This window comes from Paramisgurnus dabryanus, chromosome 5 (assembly GCF_030506205.2).
Source record: "Paramisgurnus dabryanus chromosome 5, PD_genome_1.1, whole genome shotgun sequence".
NCBI lineage: Eukaryota > Metazoa > Chordata > Actinopteri > Cypriniformes > Cobitidae > Paramisgurnus > Paramisgurnus dabryanus.
Window position 1 is genome coordinate 42,789,824 of NC_133341.1, and position 13,421 is coordinate 42,803,244.

A 13,421-nucleotide genomic window follows, 5' to 3' on the forward strand; every position below is an offset into this window, starting at 1 on the left:
GTCTGTCTGTCAATCTACATACCTAGATACAAGTACATACCTAGCTTCCTTGAATTAAAAGCAGATACTAATCACTGAAAAAAGTATTAATTCAATGTAATAAATTTTTTTAAGGTAAGTGGTTGCAATCAATTTATTTAAGCTACATTTAAACAAAAAAATTAGAAAGGCAAAATAAAATAAATAAAAAACGTTTGTTTAAATGTAGCTTAAATAAATTTATTGCAACCACTTACCTTAAAAAAATTGATTAAATTGAATGAATCATTTTTTCCGGTGTATTTACAGTAATTAATGTTGTTTTCTTTTTAATGGAAAATATTACAAGTGTAAATACTTTTATTTATTTTCGTAACTGATATCTTATGATTTATGTCATCTTATTTAACAGCAGTCACTGTATTGCTAGTGTCCAGGACAAATATCCAACGGGACAATAAAAGTCTAAAACTACCTTCCTACCTACCAACCTCTCTGCCCACCCATCCATCCATCATCTATCTATTTATATCATTTTCTCTTATCTATGACCAGTTTTATGTCTACAAAACATCACATTAATTTTACCAGCAATGTCTTTTGCCAAATAAAAGTGAATAAATGAAGGAAAAACTGCCAATGACTCTTTTGTCCCATGTGGACACAAGTGCCACACTGGCATGCCATGCCCCCAAAAACACCTTCCCTTTATCCCAACACATACACACTCAGATGACGTTTTGCTTTTGTCACCAACTGAATCCTCCCTTACTGGATTTTTACATAAGCCATTCCATCCTACTCCTCCTGCGCCAGCTTGAGATATAATCCTTGCTGTCAATCCACGTGCTCAAATGATCTCTCATGAGTGAAGAGAGAGAGAGAGAGAGAGAAAGTGAACGAATGAACAAACAGAAAAAATCCCAGGATTTAGCCCGAGAAAGGATTAGTGTTTCCTGTCAACACATGGGCCAGAACACACAAACGTTACACTGTGAAAGTCAGATTGAGTATGTTACAATCTTATCGTAATTCATACAAACTTGTGCTTTTTTAAAAGTATGTTGTTACAGTATTTTAATATTATTATAAAAGTCCCACTGTTGGCAAATATTTGCTTAATGTATTTACCCATAGGCATCAAATAAATGGACAATTCATCCAAAACTAAAATGTTTACCCACCCTCATGTTTTTCCAAACCCATACGGCTTTCTTTGTTGTGTGCAATGCAAAGGGACTAATATTAAAAACTATATTATATAACATTCTTCCATGCTATCTTCAAGCTTTTTGTGTGGAGTTTTGCGTTAAAGTCCTGATGGAACCTCATGAGGAGAACTATATTTAAGTAACTATTCCTTTAAGGATGAATATTTGTTGCTGTGGAAACAAAAGTTCATTTTTGCTTAGCCACAATTCCAAGTATACTTACTCATATTCACTGTGTTTAGATTTGTCAGGCCCCAAGCGAAACCAGCCCTCCTCTTGCTGTGCCGACTGAAGCTTGTTTATATTAAACAGGACCTGAAGGAAAACAGATCAACAGGTGAAAATACAATTAGCTGTCACAACGACCAAAGCTGAATACAGCAATTGGAACGTTTATTGTTGAGTGAAAAGAGGCCATGTGACAATGAACATCTCTTAAACAGAGGGCACATGTTATGAAACTATAACTATGGCTGGATTATGTAGGGGGTAACTTCAGGCCACGTTATGCACTGACGCAATGGATTTGATACTTGGTATTTTGGTCTTGTTTTTCAGTACAAATATTTACACTGTAAAAAATGACTGTCTTTTTTTTCAATAAAAATATCTAAAAATTCTTAAATTAAGATGTTTTTTCTTGATGAGCAAAATTACCTAGCAAAATAAGCCTAGTTTTTAGACAAAAAGTATAAAATAAGCGAATTTGTGCTTAAAACGAGGAAAAAATCTGCCAATGGAATAAGATTTTTTTTTTTTTTAAACAAGTTTACTTTTTTCAGAATCACTTCTGTGTTTCATTAATTATTTTCCTAGGTCATTTTGCTCATCAAGAAAAAACATCTTAATTTAAGAATTTTTAGATATTTTTACTGAAAACAAGACAAAAATACTAAGTAAGAAAGTCATTTTTTACAGTGTAAAAAGTTTATTTGTTCTGCTGAACATTAAGGAAGATATTTTGAGTAATTGTTTGTTACCAAGCTGATCAAAAGCCCCATTCACTTCCACAGTATTTTCCTACTAGAAGTCAATGGGGCCTGTGATCGGTTTGGTTACAAACATGCTCAAAATATTTTCCTTCATGTTCATCAGAATAAAGAAACTTATACAGGTGAGTAAATGCACTGCAAAAAAAATATTAAAAAAAAAAATGTCTTAGTATTTTTGTCTTGTTTTCAGTAAAAATATCTAAAAATTCTTAAATTAAGATGCTTTTTCTTGATGAGCAAAATTACCCAAGAAAATAAGTCTAGTTTTTAGACCAAAAATATCAAATTTAAGTGATTTTGTGCATAAAACAAGCAAAAAAATCTGCCAATGGGGTAAGTAAAAAAATCTTGAACATTTTGCTTAAACACTAAATTCAAGAAATATTCAAGAAAACTTTGCTTACCCCATTGGCTGATCTTTTTATTTTTTGCTTGTTTTATGCACAAAATCACTTAAATTTGATACATTTGATAAATTTGATGAAAAAGCATCTTAATTTAAGAATTTTTTGATATTTTTACTGAATACAAGACAACAATACTAAGAATTTTTTTCTTGAAAATCATTCTTTGCAGTGTGATGACAAATTTTTCATTTCATTTTTGGGTGATCTATCACTTTAAGTCTTGTTTTAAATCAATATCAGTGAGTTTATGCTTAAAACAAGAACAAAAAATCTGCAAATGGGGTAAGATTTTACTTATTTTTAGGTATACAATAATTTTTTTCTTACCTTATGGTCAGATACTTTTTCTAGCTTTAAGCAAAACTTACAGAGCCCCTATGGGGACATGGAGCAAAAATTAAATAAATGTAGTTTCGGGTGCGCACGTGAAACAATCGCATGCTCACGTGAAACAATCGCTTGCTCATGTGAAACTTTTGCTTTCACGTGCACGCGCGATAGTTTCACGTGCGCCTCTAAAGTTTCATGTGAACACGCAAAACTGAACTTAAAAAAAAATCTGCACTTGAAAGTTTCACATGAGCACATGAAACTAAACTTTAGATTTTTTACTCCAATGTCACCTTAGGGGCTTGGTAAAAACTAACTTAATTATGATATGAACTCACTTAATTGGCATTGGCAAAACCAAGGTCATAAGATTGAATCCTGGGTAACGCACATGCTGATAAAATATAAAGCCTGAATGTACTGTAAGCACATTATACGCTGTCAAACTGCATAAAAAGTAAATGCAAAAATGGATGGGTTGAGGGTGAGTAAATAATGATATTTTTCCTTTTTGGGTGAATTATCCATATAAAACCAACAGTAACCCACTTATCAAAATGTTGTTATCATCATTATGCATTCTTAATAGGTTTTCTTATTATTTTATTTTAAAAGAACATGATGAAGTCCTGTGCCAAATCTCAGATCAAAGAAACTGTTGATTCTGTGCAGTCACCTTTCCCAGGAAATCATTTCTGCTAACCAGATCCCAGTCCCACACCTCCACACTCAAAAGACTGTCAGTCGACGTCTCATCCAGCTCAAACTCAAAATTCGTATTCCAGCGTGGGTAACACGACTTTTTAACCACCTGGTGGAATGAGAGCCACGTTAATCAGTAACAGAAAACGGTTCAAACTGCTGTAGATGAAACCAGAAACACAGATAAGTCCTTACCGCGCTCTCGTACGTTTTGCCATTGAATCTCACTCTGACAAAAGGGTCTGACGCCCCGTTGCGATCTTTCTTTGCAAGATCTCTAAAAACAAACCCCCAAAAAGTTTATTAGATAAAAATATTCCATAAAAATTACACTGCGGTCATTCAAATTAGTCTCGATCAACAGAATTTCTGATTTATTTTGACACTGATAGAATTGTATATTTTTTATGATAAAACCATTTACACATGATTATTGTTCCTGTAATCTGACTGACGGCAAAAAAAAAAAAATTTATTTCTCTGGCCAAAAATATTTTTTTAATCTATGCTAAATATATTTTGTAGAAAGTAAAGCTTAATTAAATACATTGATTAAATACAGTTTTCACCTTCAAATATTAACAAATATTTCAAAATGTTTTTTAACGGCAACAAATAAATTTTTAATTTTACAACCTATACAGCAAAAAATTAATTTTTCTGACCGAAGTATAAAAGTTTATATAAAAAATGTATAAAACATGAAATTATATAAGCGTATTTTTGCAGTTCAAAATATGGCATTTTATATATTTAACCTCCTAAGCCCAACGTTTTGTTTTGTCTTTTTTTTTCAAATTTCTTCCAGCTATTTGGGGTCGGAAGAACCAATAAATATAATAACCAAATATTTTTCTTTGAACAAGAAGCAGTGTGATTGTCCAAGTTTGTGAACAACAGGTTCCAGTTACACAACAGAATTAAATATTATGGTGCAAACAACAAAAAATGTGATGTCCACACACCAGGTCTTAGGAGGTTAATAATATTTAATAATAATATTTAATTTTAATATTTTAAACCTGTTATGTTACAGGTTTTGAACATACAAATCTTTTCTTCCGATGCGACTTGTACAAATGCTTTAAAATATTTTTATTTTTAAAATATATTTCAAAATATACAGAAATTGGCCAAAAAATACATTGGTGAAAAATAAATTTTTGTAAAAATATTTCAAAATATATTTCAGCACATATTTGTATTTGGCCATTTTTTGTATATTTTGAAATATATTTAAAATGATATTTAAAAAAAAATATTTTTTTGGCATATGGGAATTGGATGTAACACACAGTCGAACATTGATTTGGCATTTTAAAAACTTGATTCAGATGCAAAAAATGTAATGTTTGGACTGCAATGTAAAAAACTTCTGTAGAAATTACAGTATCACTGGGTATTACTAGCTACCAGTAACTTACTGTAGATTTTACATTTATGTTATTTACTGACAAAATTCAAAAAACATTTTCAGTCTTTATCTTCTACAGCAGGGGTTCTCAAAGTCCGGACTCCGGTCCGGATCCGGACCGGACGGGAACTTGATCCGGACCCGCGTCCACTTCATATTACAACTGCATTACTTTCTATGTGATTGATTAAATGTGTGCATTTGCTACTTTACAACTGCATATTAAACTTGTAAATCATTCGTTTAGTTTTCTTTACTTTTTGGATTTAAGATTAATCCTGGTCCAAAAATAAAACGAGTTATTTAAAAATTTCCTGTGTCACGCTGTAGCCATCAGACCCAGATATTATGCACAGCTACGTCATGTACTACGGCTTTGATCAGTAAGTCCTTATCAATCTGAAATCACTGTTGGTTTGAGTCGTTTATAACATGCATTTGAAAAAGCAACACTCGTCAAACATAATCTTTATACATATTCTTTATTATCATGAAAATACCTGAAAAGGTTTGAAGAACAGCAATATAAATATATCCTTCCTGGAGCTGCCGTGTGTCTGGTTCTTCGTCTGCAGCGCATATTGAGTTTCTGCACGAGAGCGCCCCCTGGCTTTTGGATGTAGCGGCATTTCACCGTAATTCATTGAGATGCATAGCAAGCATCATCAGCCAATTGCACAATTGCAGGGTGCACCCCTAATTTTGGTCAGTGTCTCTGCCTACCAACCACACTTTTTTTGCCATGGTTTATGCATCTGATGGAGAACAAACTGTGCCATTTCTCTCATTAGGTTGCACTGTATTTTGCACCTGGTTACTTTTGGCATATTTCTTGTGTTTATGTTTAAAAAAAATTTTTACTTTAAATGCAAAATACACTTGTTATGTTTTTCACAAACTATTTGTGTTGATTTGTTATATAAACAAATGATTTACATAAAGTTATTACCATGCTTGACAATTTTTTGTAATAACCAGTTTTTCCGGACCTATGAAAATGATGAGAATTCAGATTTGGACCTTTGAATGTAAACTTTGAGAACCCCTGTTCTACAGTAAGTTACTGGCAACCAGCTGCCTAATTACAGCTAAGTTTTTACAGTGTGTTACATAATTTGCTTTTGCACCAAAACAAAAAGCGAGTATCTCACCTTGCCTCCAACACCCGGCAACAAAGTTTTTGTGGGATTTCTCCATCTCCCAAAACTGATATCTGCAGGTGAATTTCCCCTTGCACCTCTTCATCTGGGTCAATTTCTGACAGATTTATCCATCCATCTACACCTAAACAAAAGAATACAAAGAGGCTAAAAATGGAGAGCTCATGACTGAATGAATCATCTTGTGGGAAAGCAATTTGTGGTGGGTTAAGTTCAAGGACACGGACCCTCTACAGCAATCCATAAACAAAGGCGCAAGGTTGGGAGATATTCCAAAAAACCCTGGAGCCCTGTTTATTTGAATGATATTGTAACTGTATATATGTACACACATGACTGACATGGGAAGGTCAAAGAGCATGCTCACAAACACGTTCACACAGCGAGCAGGCTTACAATTGGGATGAATATAATAAACGGTACATCAGGTCCATTTACAGTAATTCTGACTTTAAGAGGCTTAGGATTATAAAATTAATGGTCTTGCTGCATTTCTATATTGTGGCAAAAAAAAATATATATACAGTATATTACATATTCTGTGAAAATATTTGATATATTTTGGTTAAAGTGACATCAATGTCACCCTGGATTACAAAACCAGTTACTGGTTGCATGGGTATATTGTAGCAATAGCCACTTGTATGAGTTAAAATTATTGATTTTTGCATGTAAAAAATTAATTAGGATATTATGTAAAGATCATGTTTCATGAAGATATTATGTACATTTCCATAAATATATCAAAAATTTATTTATCATTAGTAATGTGTTGCTAAGGACTTTATTTGGACAACTTTAAAGGCGATTTTCTTCATATTTAGATTTTTTTTGCAACCATAGATTCCAGATTTTCAAAATAGTTATCTCGGCCAAATATTGTCCTACTTATTCAGCAGATGATGTTTTGAAAGATCTACCCTTATTAGCCAGGGCTCCAGACTAACTTTTTTCACTAGGAGCACAGTGGCCCCCACTGAAAATGTTAGGGGCGCAACCAGAAAATTTAGGGGCACACAATGTATATCAACATGCTATCCAAATATTCACATTACTACTAATTTCTACTGTTTTACTAATAAAAACTTAAATGATAGATGCAGAAAGTACAATGTGCTGTTTTCAAATTCAGTGTCACATCACAAAAAAAGATCGAATTTACTGGTGGTCACACATGTGCAACTGGATGTTAAATTCAGTGGCACACACTCAAATTTTGGTGGCAAAATGCCCCCATTTGGTGGCAGTCTGGAGCCCTGTTAGCTTATCTCGAGTCGCAAAAAGGTTATTACAAAATCATGTTATTATATTTTTAAACTATTTTATATTCTTTATATTCTTTTATATTCTTCTACTAAATACTGTGTTCAGGGATCACTTAGGTTGCTGTTTTAACATTTTACTGAGAATTTCCACATCCAGGCAAATATCTCAAGGATCTGTCAAACCATTTAACAGTCACTGCTTTCCTATCTGAAAGTTTTCCTTTGGCTGTCCCCGAAAAGGACCGTTTATCCCGGTGGACTGGTAGGCGGTTTTTCCCTCGATTAGTATTCCAGCATACCACCTCTTAAGGCCAATTTTCCCATATTGCTCTACTGAATAACCTAAAAATAAATTGGGCCAGGCTAAACAAAGCTTTTCTACTTAGGGGAATGGAAAGGACGTTTCTGCTGCTTTCAATTTATTATTCCCATACTGAACAAGACTGTAGCATCTCAAGATGTTATATTTATAACACATTTTCATAGATTGATCTGAATCTTAAAAGAGTTGTGCAAGAAAATTGCCCGACAGTACTGAACCATTAAGGAAATACTGCAAGGTACTACTTGAAAGACTAATAAAATGAATGAACATTACTATAAAAAGCAACAAACATTCAATGAACTAAACTATGATAAGAAAATAATGTGACATGCATCCTGGAGTTTTTTTTTTTTCAAACCAAAGCCACAAACACCCCAGGAACTCAATTTAATGATGGAACAGAACCATAAACAGAATCTAAATTAGCATTTCTTGCTTATGACTCAAACTTTAATAGCTACATTCAGCTATCGCTTTGATTGACAGTCGCTTAGCTGTTAAAGGTCTGCTTCACAAATATGTTCAAAAAGAGTGACCCACTCACATTCACACACTGCTAACCTTTAAAGAGTTAAGGTCTTTGCTTCAAACAGATAGCCTTTATGGTGCATTCTGTCTTCATCTAAATGTTCAGGTGACTTCCACAGCATTGCTGGAATTCCTTTTAAGGAATTCTGAAATATCTTTAGCAAACAAATACAGTCACGTCCATAAATATTAAAACAGAAGCACATATTGTGTTATTTTAGCTGTTTACCAATTTTTATTCCAGTTACAGTCATATAATGAATATGAATATGACTTTAAGTGCTCAGCTTTATTATTCACATCCAGATTGTTCAAGGGTTTAGAAATTACAGCTGTTTAAAATGTCACTCCCCCTTTTTAAAGAGGCGAAAAGTAATGGAACTGTTGACTTAAAAACTAAGTATGGACTATTTGTTAAATCATTTGAAGGATGTCAAAGGTTTGGAGTTGATTTTAAGTGTGGCATTTGCATTTAGAAGCTATGGCTGTGAACCGACATCATGCGTTTCAAGGACATCTCCATGTAAGACATACAGACTAGGGGTCTCCAAATCCTCGATTCGATGACATTTTCGATTCTAAGGTCACGCTTCGATTTGATTCTCGGTTTTTTAATTTTTTTAAGACTACATGAAGACTACTGCCATTATTATTTATTATTATTATTCTTGCACGCACATGAACTTAATGCGCACGTCTTGGACTCCTAGCATCTGAAATTAAACCAGCGCGTCATAAGCAGCTGCGCTTCTCTCTGTCTCACATGCACGCGCTCTTACATCTATCCGAAGTCTAAACATAAACTAAAGTAATAATCCTTACGTATTTGTTTAGTTTTATGCGTTTCATGCGAGCTGAGGCAAACTATCCATTTTGCTTAAAATATAACCCGCTGCATCTTGGTGGCTCTCTCGCGCATGTGCAGAGAGCCGCGCTTTGTCCGAAGTCAGATCACTAGGTAGTAATCCTGTTTATGATATGCATTTCAAGGAGTTGTAGCAATACATCCCTCGCGTTCCGCTGGATCGATGTTTTTAAAGGCACCTCTGAGAGGTTTATTTTCCCCCGCTTGGCAAGCCGACCCGACGTGACATGGGGGCGTGGCAGCATCGACGATTGAATTTTTTAATTCGAAGTTCGAGGTTGTGACTTAATTTCGATCGATTTCGATTTAAAATCGAAATCGTGACACCCTTAATACGGACAATCTTTAGGTTTTAAAACACAATAAAACAATCAAAGAGATAGCAGGAACATTAAGAAAGGCCAGATCAACAATTTGGTACATTCTGACTAAAAATAATAACACACTGGTGAGCTCAGCAACATAAAATTCCTGTACATCCATAAAGGATAACAGTGCTGGATGATCGGATTATCCTCTCCATGATAAAGAAAACCTATATATAGAGAGACCTCTTCACACTGATTGGTTGGATTATATGACCATGCATGCTCCTTCCAAACTTTAACGGTTCTTTGAGGAACCAAAATTTTTTTTTTTTTGCATCGCAAAGAACCTTTTAAGGCCTTTATTGTTAAGAAACACAAACCTTATTTATTAAAATACTATATAGCACTGAAAATGGTTCCTCTATGATTACGAGCAAAGAACCACTTTTAGTGCTATTTAGCACCATTTGTTTTTAGACTGTAGAAGTGAGTGCAAATGACATCAGATGCAAATCACAATGCAAGTAAAAGTATTTTTGATGTCAGTTTTAACACTGAAATTTTTTTTTCTGTTTCACAAAAGGTTCTTTGTAGTAAAAAAGTTATCTAAAAAATGTATAAAAGAAACAGTTCTTCTAAGAACCTTTGACCAAATGTCTCTTTGTGGAACCAAACATTTTTATTTATCGTGAAGCACCCTAATTTTTGAGGAACATAAATATTGTCTGAATGGTTCCATGAAGAACCTTTGGAAAAACATTGGAAAAATGTTTCTGTTTCACAAAAGGTTCTTTGTAGTAAAATAGTTCCCTTTCAGTCGGTCACTACGACGTCACGTCGTGACCGACGAATTGGGAACTCGCTTAGAGAGACCAATCTGCTTCGTATACTTCTAAAACGCCAATGAACTTGGCATTGAGATATTTGCATAATGCTGGCGCCGCCCCGCCAGGTGCCTTTATAAGCAGCAGGTGCAAATAGGGAAATTAGCTTTTTCGCTTCGAAAGCCGGCTTTATCTGCTACTGAAGCGCTACTTTACTCTGTTGGGATTTGATTGCTGAAGTTGGTTGAACTAGCAGTATCACAGCGGACGCTTCGCTTATTCCACGGCTCTACATCTGTTTATTGTTTTGAGTTTAGTGTGTGCGTTGCCTTCCTGTGCGCTCATCAACTAAGCATCTGAGTGAATTTCCCTAAAAGAGTGATACGAGAGAGCTTTGTGCCTTGTTAAAGGCAGCCACTCTCTCGTATATGCGGAGATCAGCGTCCTTTTCAGGATAGCTTTTCGCCCGTGCGATCTTGGATGCGAGAAGTATAAGGGTTCCAGTGACGGTCACGAGCGCTGTCTTCGTGCTCAGGCATCGAGCACTCCGGGGCTGCGTTCGTGGAGAGTTTCTGTTCTCTCTGTGAGAGCATAACCCTCTTGGATTGCGGAGACGATGGTCGTTTCTACGGGAACGCTGTCCGCGCCTTTGCAGTGCTGACGCCGCCATGGTGCGGCTGTCAAGCGCTCGCAGGGCGCAGCTTCGCGTCACTACGCTGAGTAGGACGGAGGATGCGTCCTCCACCTACCGGCCTTCTCATCCTCAGCCGGTTGAGGCTCCGGTGGAGACTGCAGAGTCGTGTTCTACGATGTCTGCCGAATCCATTGGACCTCCTTCTGGTCCCGTCACTTCTGCAGCATCAGAGGGGTGTCCATTTTTCCTCCGAGGCAGAGTCGTTCCGGAGATGGCGGCCGTGCCCGCGAGCGGCGGAGACGGTAGAGTTGGAAAGGTTAACCCCTCTCCGCCCGAACCGTCCCGCCCACATGATTGGTACCTCGGAGCTGCTCGGGCCTCTCGGTCCTCTCCTCCTGTGCCTTTCTTTCCCGACGGCACGAAGAGCTGACGTGATTTGCGGCCGTCCGGCCGTTCAGCTTCACCCCTCACCTCCCTCACCAACGGAGCCGCTAAGGGCGGGGACCCCTTCAGTGGAGCGGGATGCGTTCCTGGAGGGACCACCCAACCCTTCCCTCCCGTGTTTGTAGACAGTCGTCCGGTTACGGACGCTGCCCATCAGGCATGCCGGAGAGGCGGCTTCGGCCCTGCACGCAATAACGTTGCTGCAGGCTCACAAGGATTTACGAGGGAGCCCGCGACCTTCAGTCGTGCGATGTCCACCACAGTGGTTCAAGATCGCCACCTTTGGCTGTGTCTGGCTGACATGACGGACGCAGACGAGAACAACTTGAATGCTCCTGTCTCACAGACCGGCCTCTTCGGCGAGCCAGGGGAGTCGTACAGCTCCGCTGCGCAGACTGAGGCGATCTCCTAGGTCATGCCCCGGCGGAAGAGAGCTGCCCTTGGTCCACCACGCCGGCTCCTCAGTCTGCCTCTCGCCGTCGGCGTCCTGCGGCGACCACCTCCGTTCCCCTCCTCGGACCCCATTTCGGCAGCGCAGGGGAACCGGTCGTCAGCAGCTCGCCCCGCCCGCTTAGCCGCTTCCCGTGAAATTCGGGAGTTTAAGTGGCCAGTGAAGGGCGACCCGGATTGGCAGAGGATCACTCTTCAGGAGATGGAGCTCCTTCCCCCGATAGAGGGTCGGGTGGAAAATCCTTGGTTTGCATATGTTCCACCGGCTGTTCGGCCGGTACCCACTTAACCACACATAAGAGTGCATTCCTCTTCCCTCTCTAGGTCTCCGGAGGATCGAGAGAGCGGTGAGCGGGTACACACCAGCTCCCCTACCTCTCCTCTATCGCCAGCGGGTGACCTGAGGAGTCCGAGCTCTCCGCTGAGGAGACCGGACCACCAGCACCCTCATCGGAGTCTGCGCCCTCCGTAGAGGAGACCAGACGACCGTTACCCTCAGCGGGCTCAGGTCAGTGTCACACACACATACTGTAGATGTTTATGCTGTCACAGCAGACGCACCGGCAGTCCCACCTGTCTCGCTTCGCTGCCCCACCGCGGGTACTTCGGTAGTGTCGTTATTTCTCCTCGTACGGTGCCTGGGTGCTTGGCTTCAGTTCCCAGCCCGTTTCGTTGGGTTTTACGCACGATCCGCCTCGGTTACGAATCCGGCACACCCCAAAATTCGGGCTTTCGTTTCACTGTAGTGAAAGCGTCCGATGCACATGTACTGCGTGCAAAAATCGACATCCTGTTGGCGAAGGATGTTCGAGCCGGTCCCTCTTACCGAGATGATGATGATAGGGTTTTTCCAGCCTTTATCTCATAGTACCCAAAATACGCGGCGGGTTACGATCGATTTGATTTACGCACCAGCTCTACGAAGGTGTTCTTTTTGGATGATAACGCAGAGGCTCGTATTTCAATATTCAGATCGGTTTGCAGCCTTAGACCTGTAAGACATGTACTTATGTGTCCATCTCCCCTCGCTTTAGACCGTTTTTTCGCTCTGCGTCGTGGGGTGGGCATATTAATACTAAGTACACCATTCGAGCTGTCTCTCTCTCTCTCCGTGTCTCCAGGTGTAGTCACGGCATTAAAATGTCAGAGAGAGAGCGTTGTTCGCATTCTGCTTTTTTCTACGTCGACTTATAATAGCCCGTTCTTGGCAGACGTGCGCGAACACAGAGAGTTAATGCTTCGGCATCTCGCTCGTTTAAGTCTTCCGGTCGACTGGGAAAGAGCAACTTTGCCCCGTGCAGAGGATCCTTTTTCTCAGTATGGAAATAAGACTCGATCGACTAATTGGCGTGTTTAACAAGAGCGCGCAACCAGTCAGTTCTGACTTGCCTCGGTTTAATTCGAGGGAAGTACGCGGTCCCTCTGAAACAATTTCAGAAGCTCCTGGACATATGACAGCATGCTGCGGATGTGACGCCGCCCGAGCTGCTTCATATGAGACCGCTTCAGCATTGGCTTACGATCGAGTCTCGAGGAGAGCGTGGCACACCGACATACACCGTGTAAACATTGCACCTGCGTGT

At 38.8% G+C, this 13,421-nt stretch overlaps 1 protein-coding gene across 1 annotated transcript in view; it reads right to left on the bottom strand.

The window, feature by feature from the left end:
- rasa4 (RAS p21 protein activator 4) overlaps window positions 1–13,421 on the bottom strand; it is a 58,703-nt gene that overhangs the window by 21,494 nt on the left and 23,788 nt on the right. The window contains exons 5-8 of the mRNA XM_065284239.2: window positions 6,187–6,319; window positions 3,817–3,898; window positions 3,596–3,730; window positions 1,414–1,505 (exon numbers count right to left, since the gene is read on the bottom strand). Coding sequence (XP_065140311.1) covers window positions 1,414–1,505; window positions 3,596–3,730; window positions 3,817–3,898; window positions 6,187–6,319 — 442 coding nt within the window. The remainder of the gene's footprint in view (window positions 1–1,413; window positions 1,506–3,595; window positions 3,731–3,816; window positions 3,899–6,186; window positions 6,320–13,421) is intronic.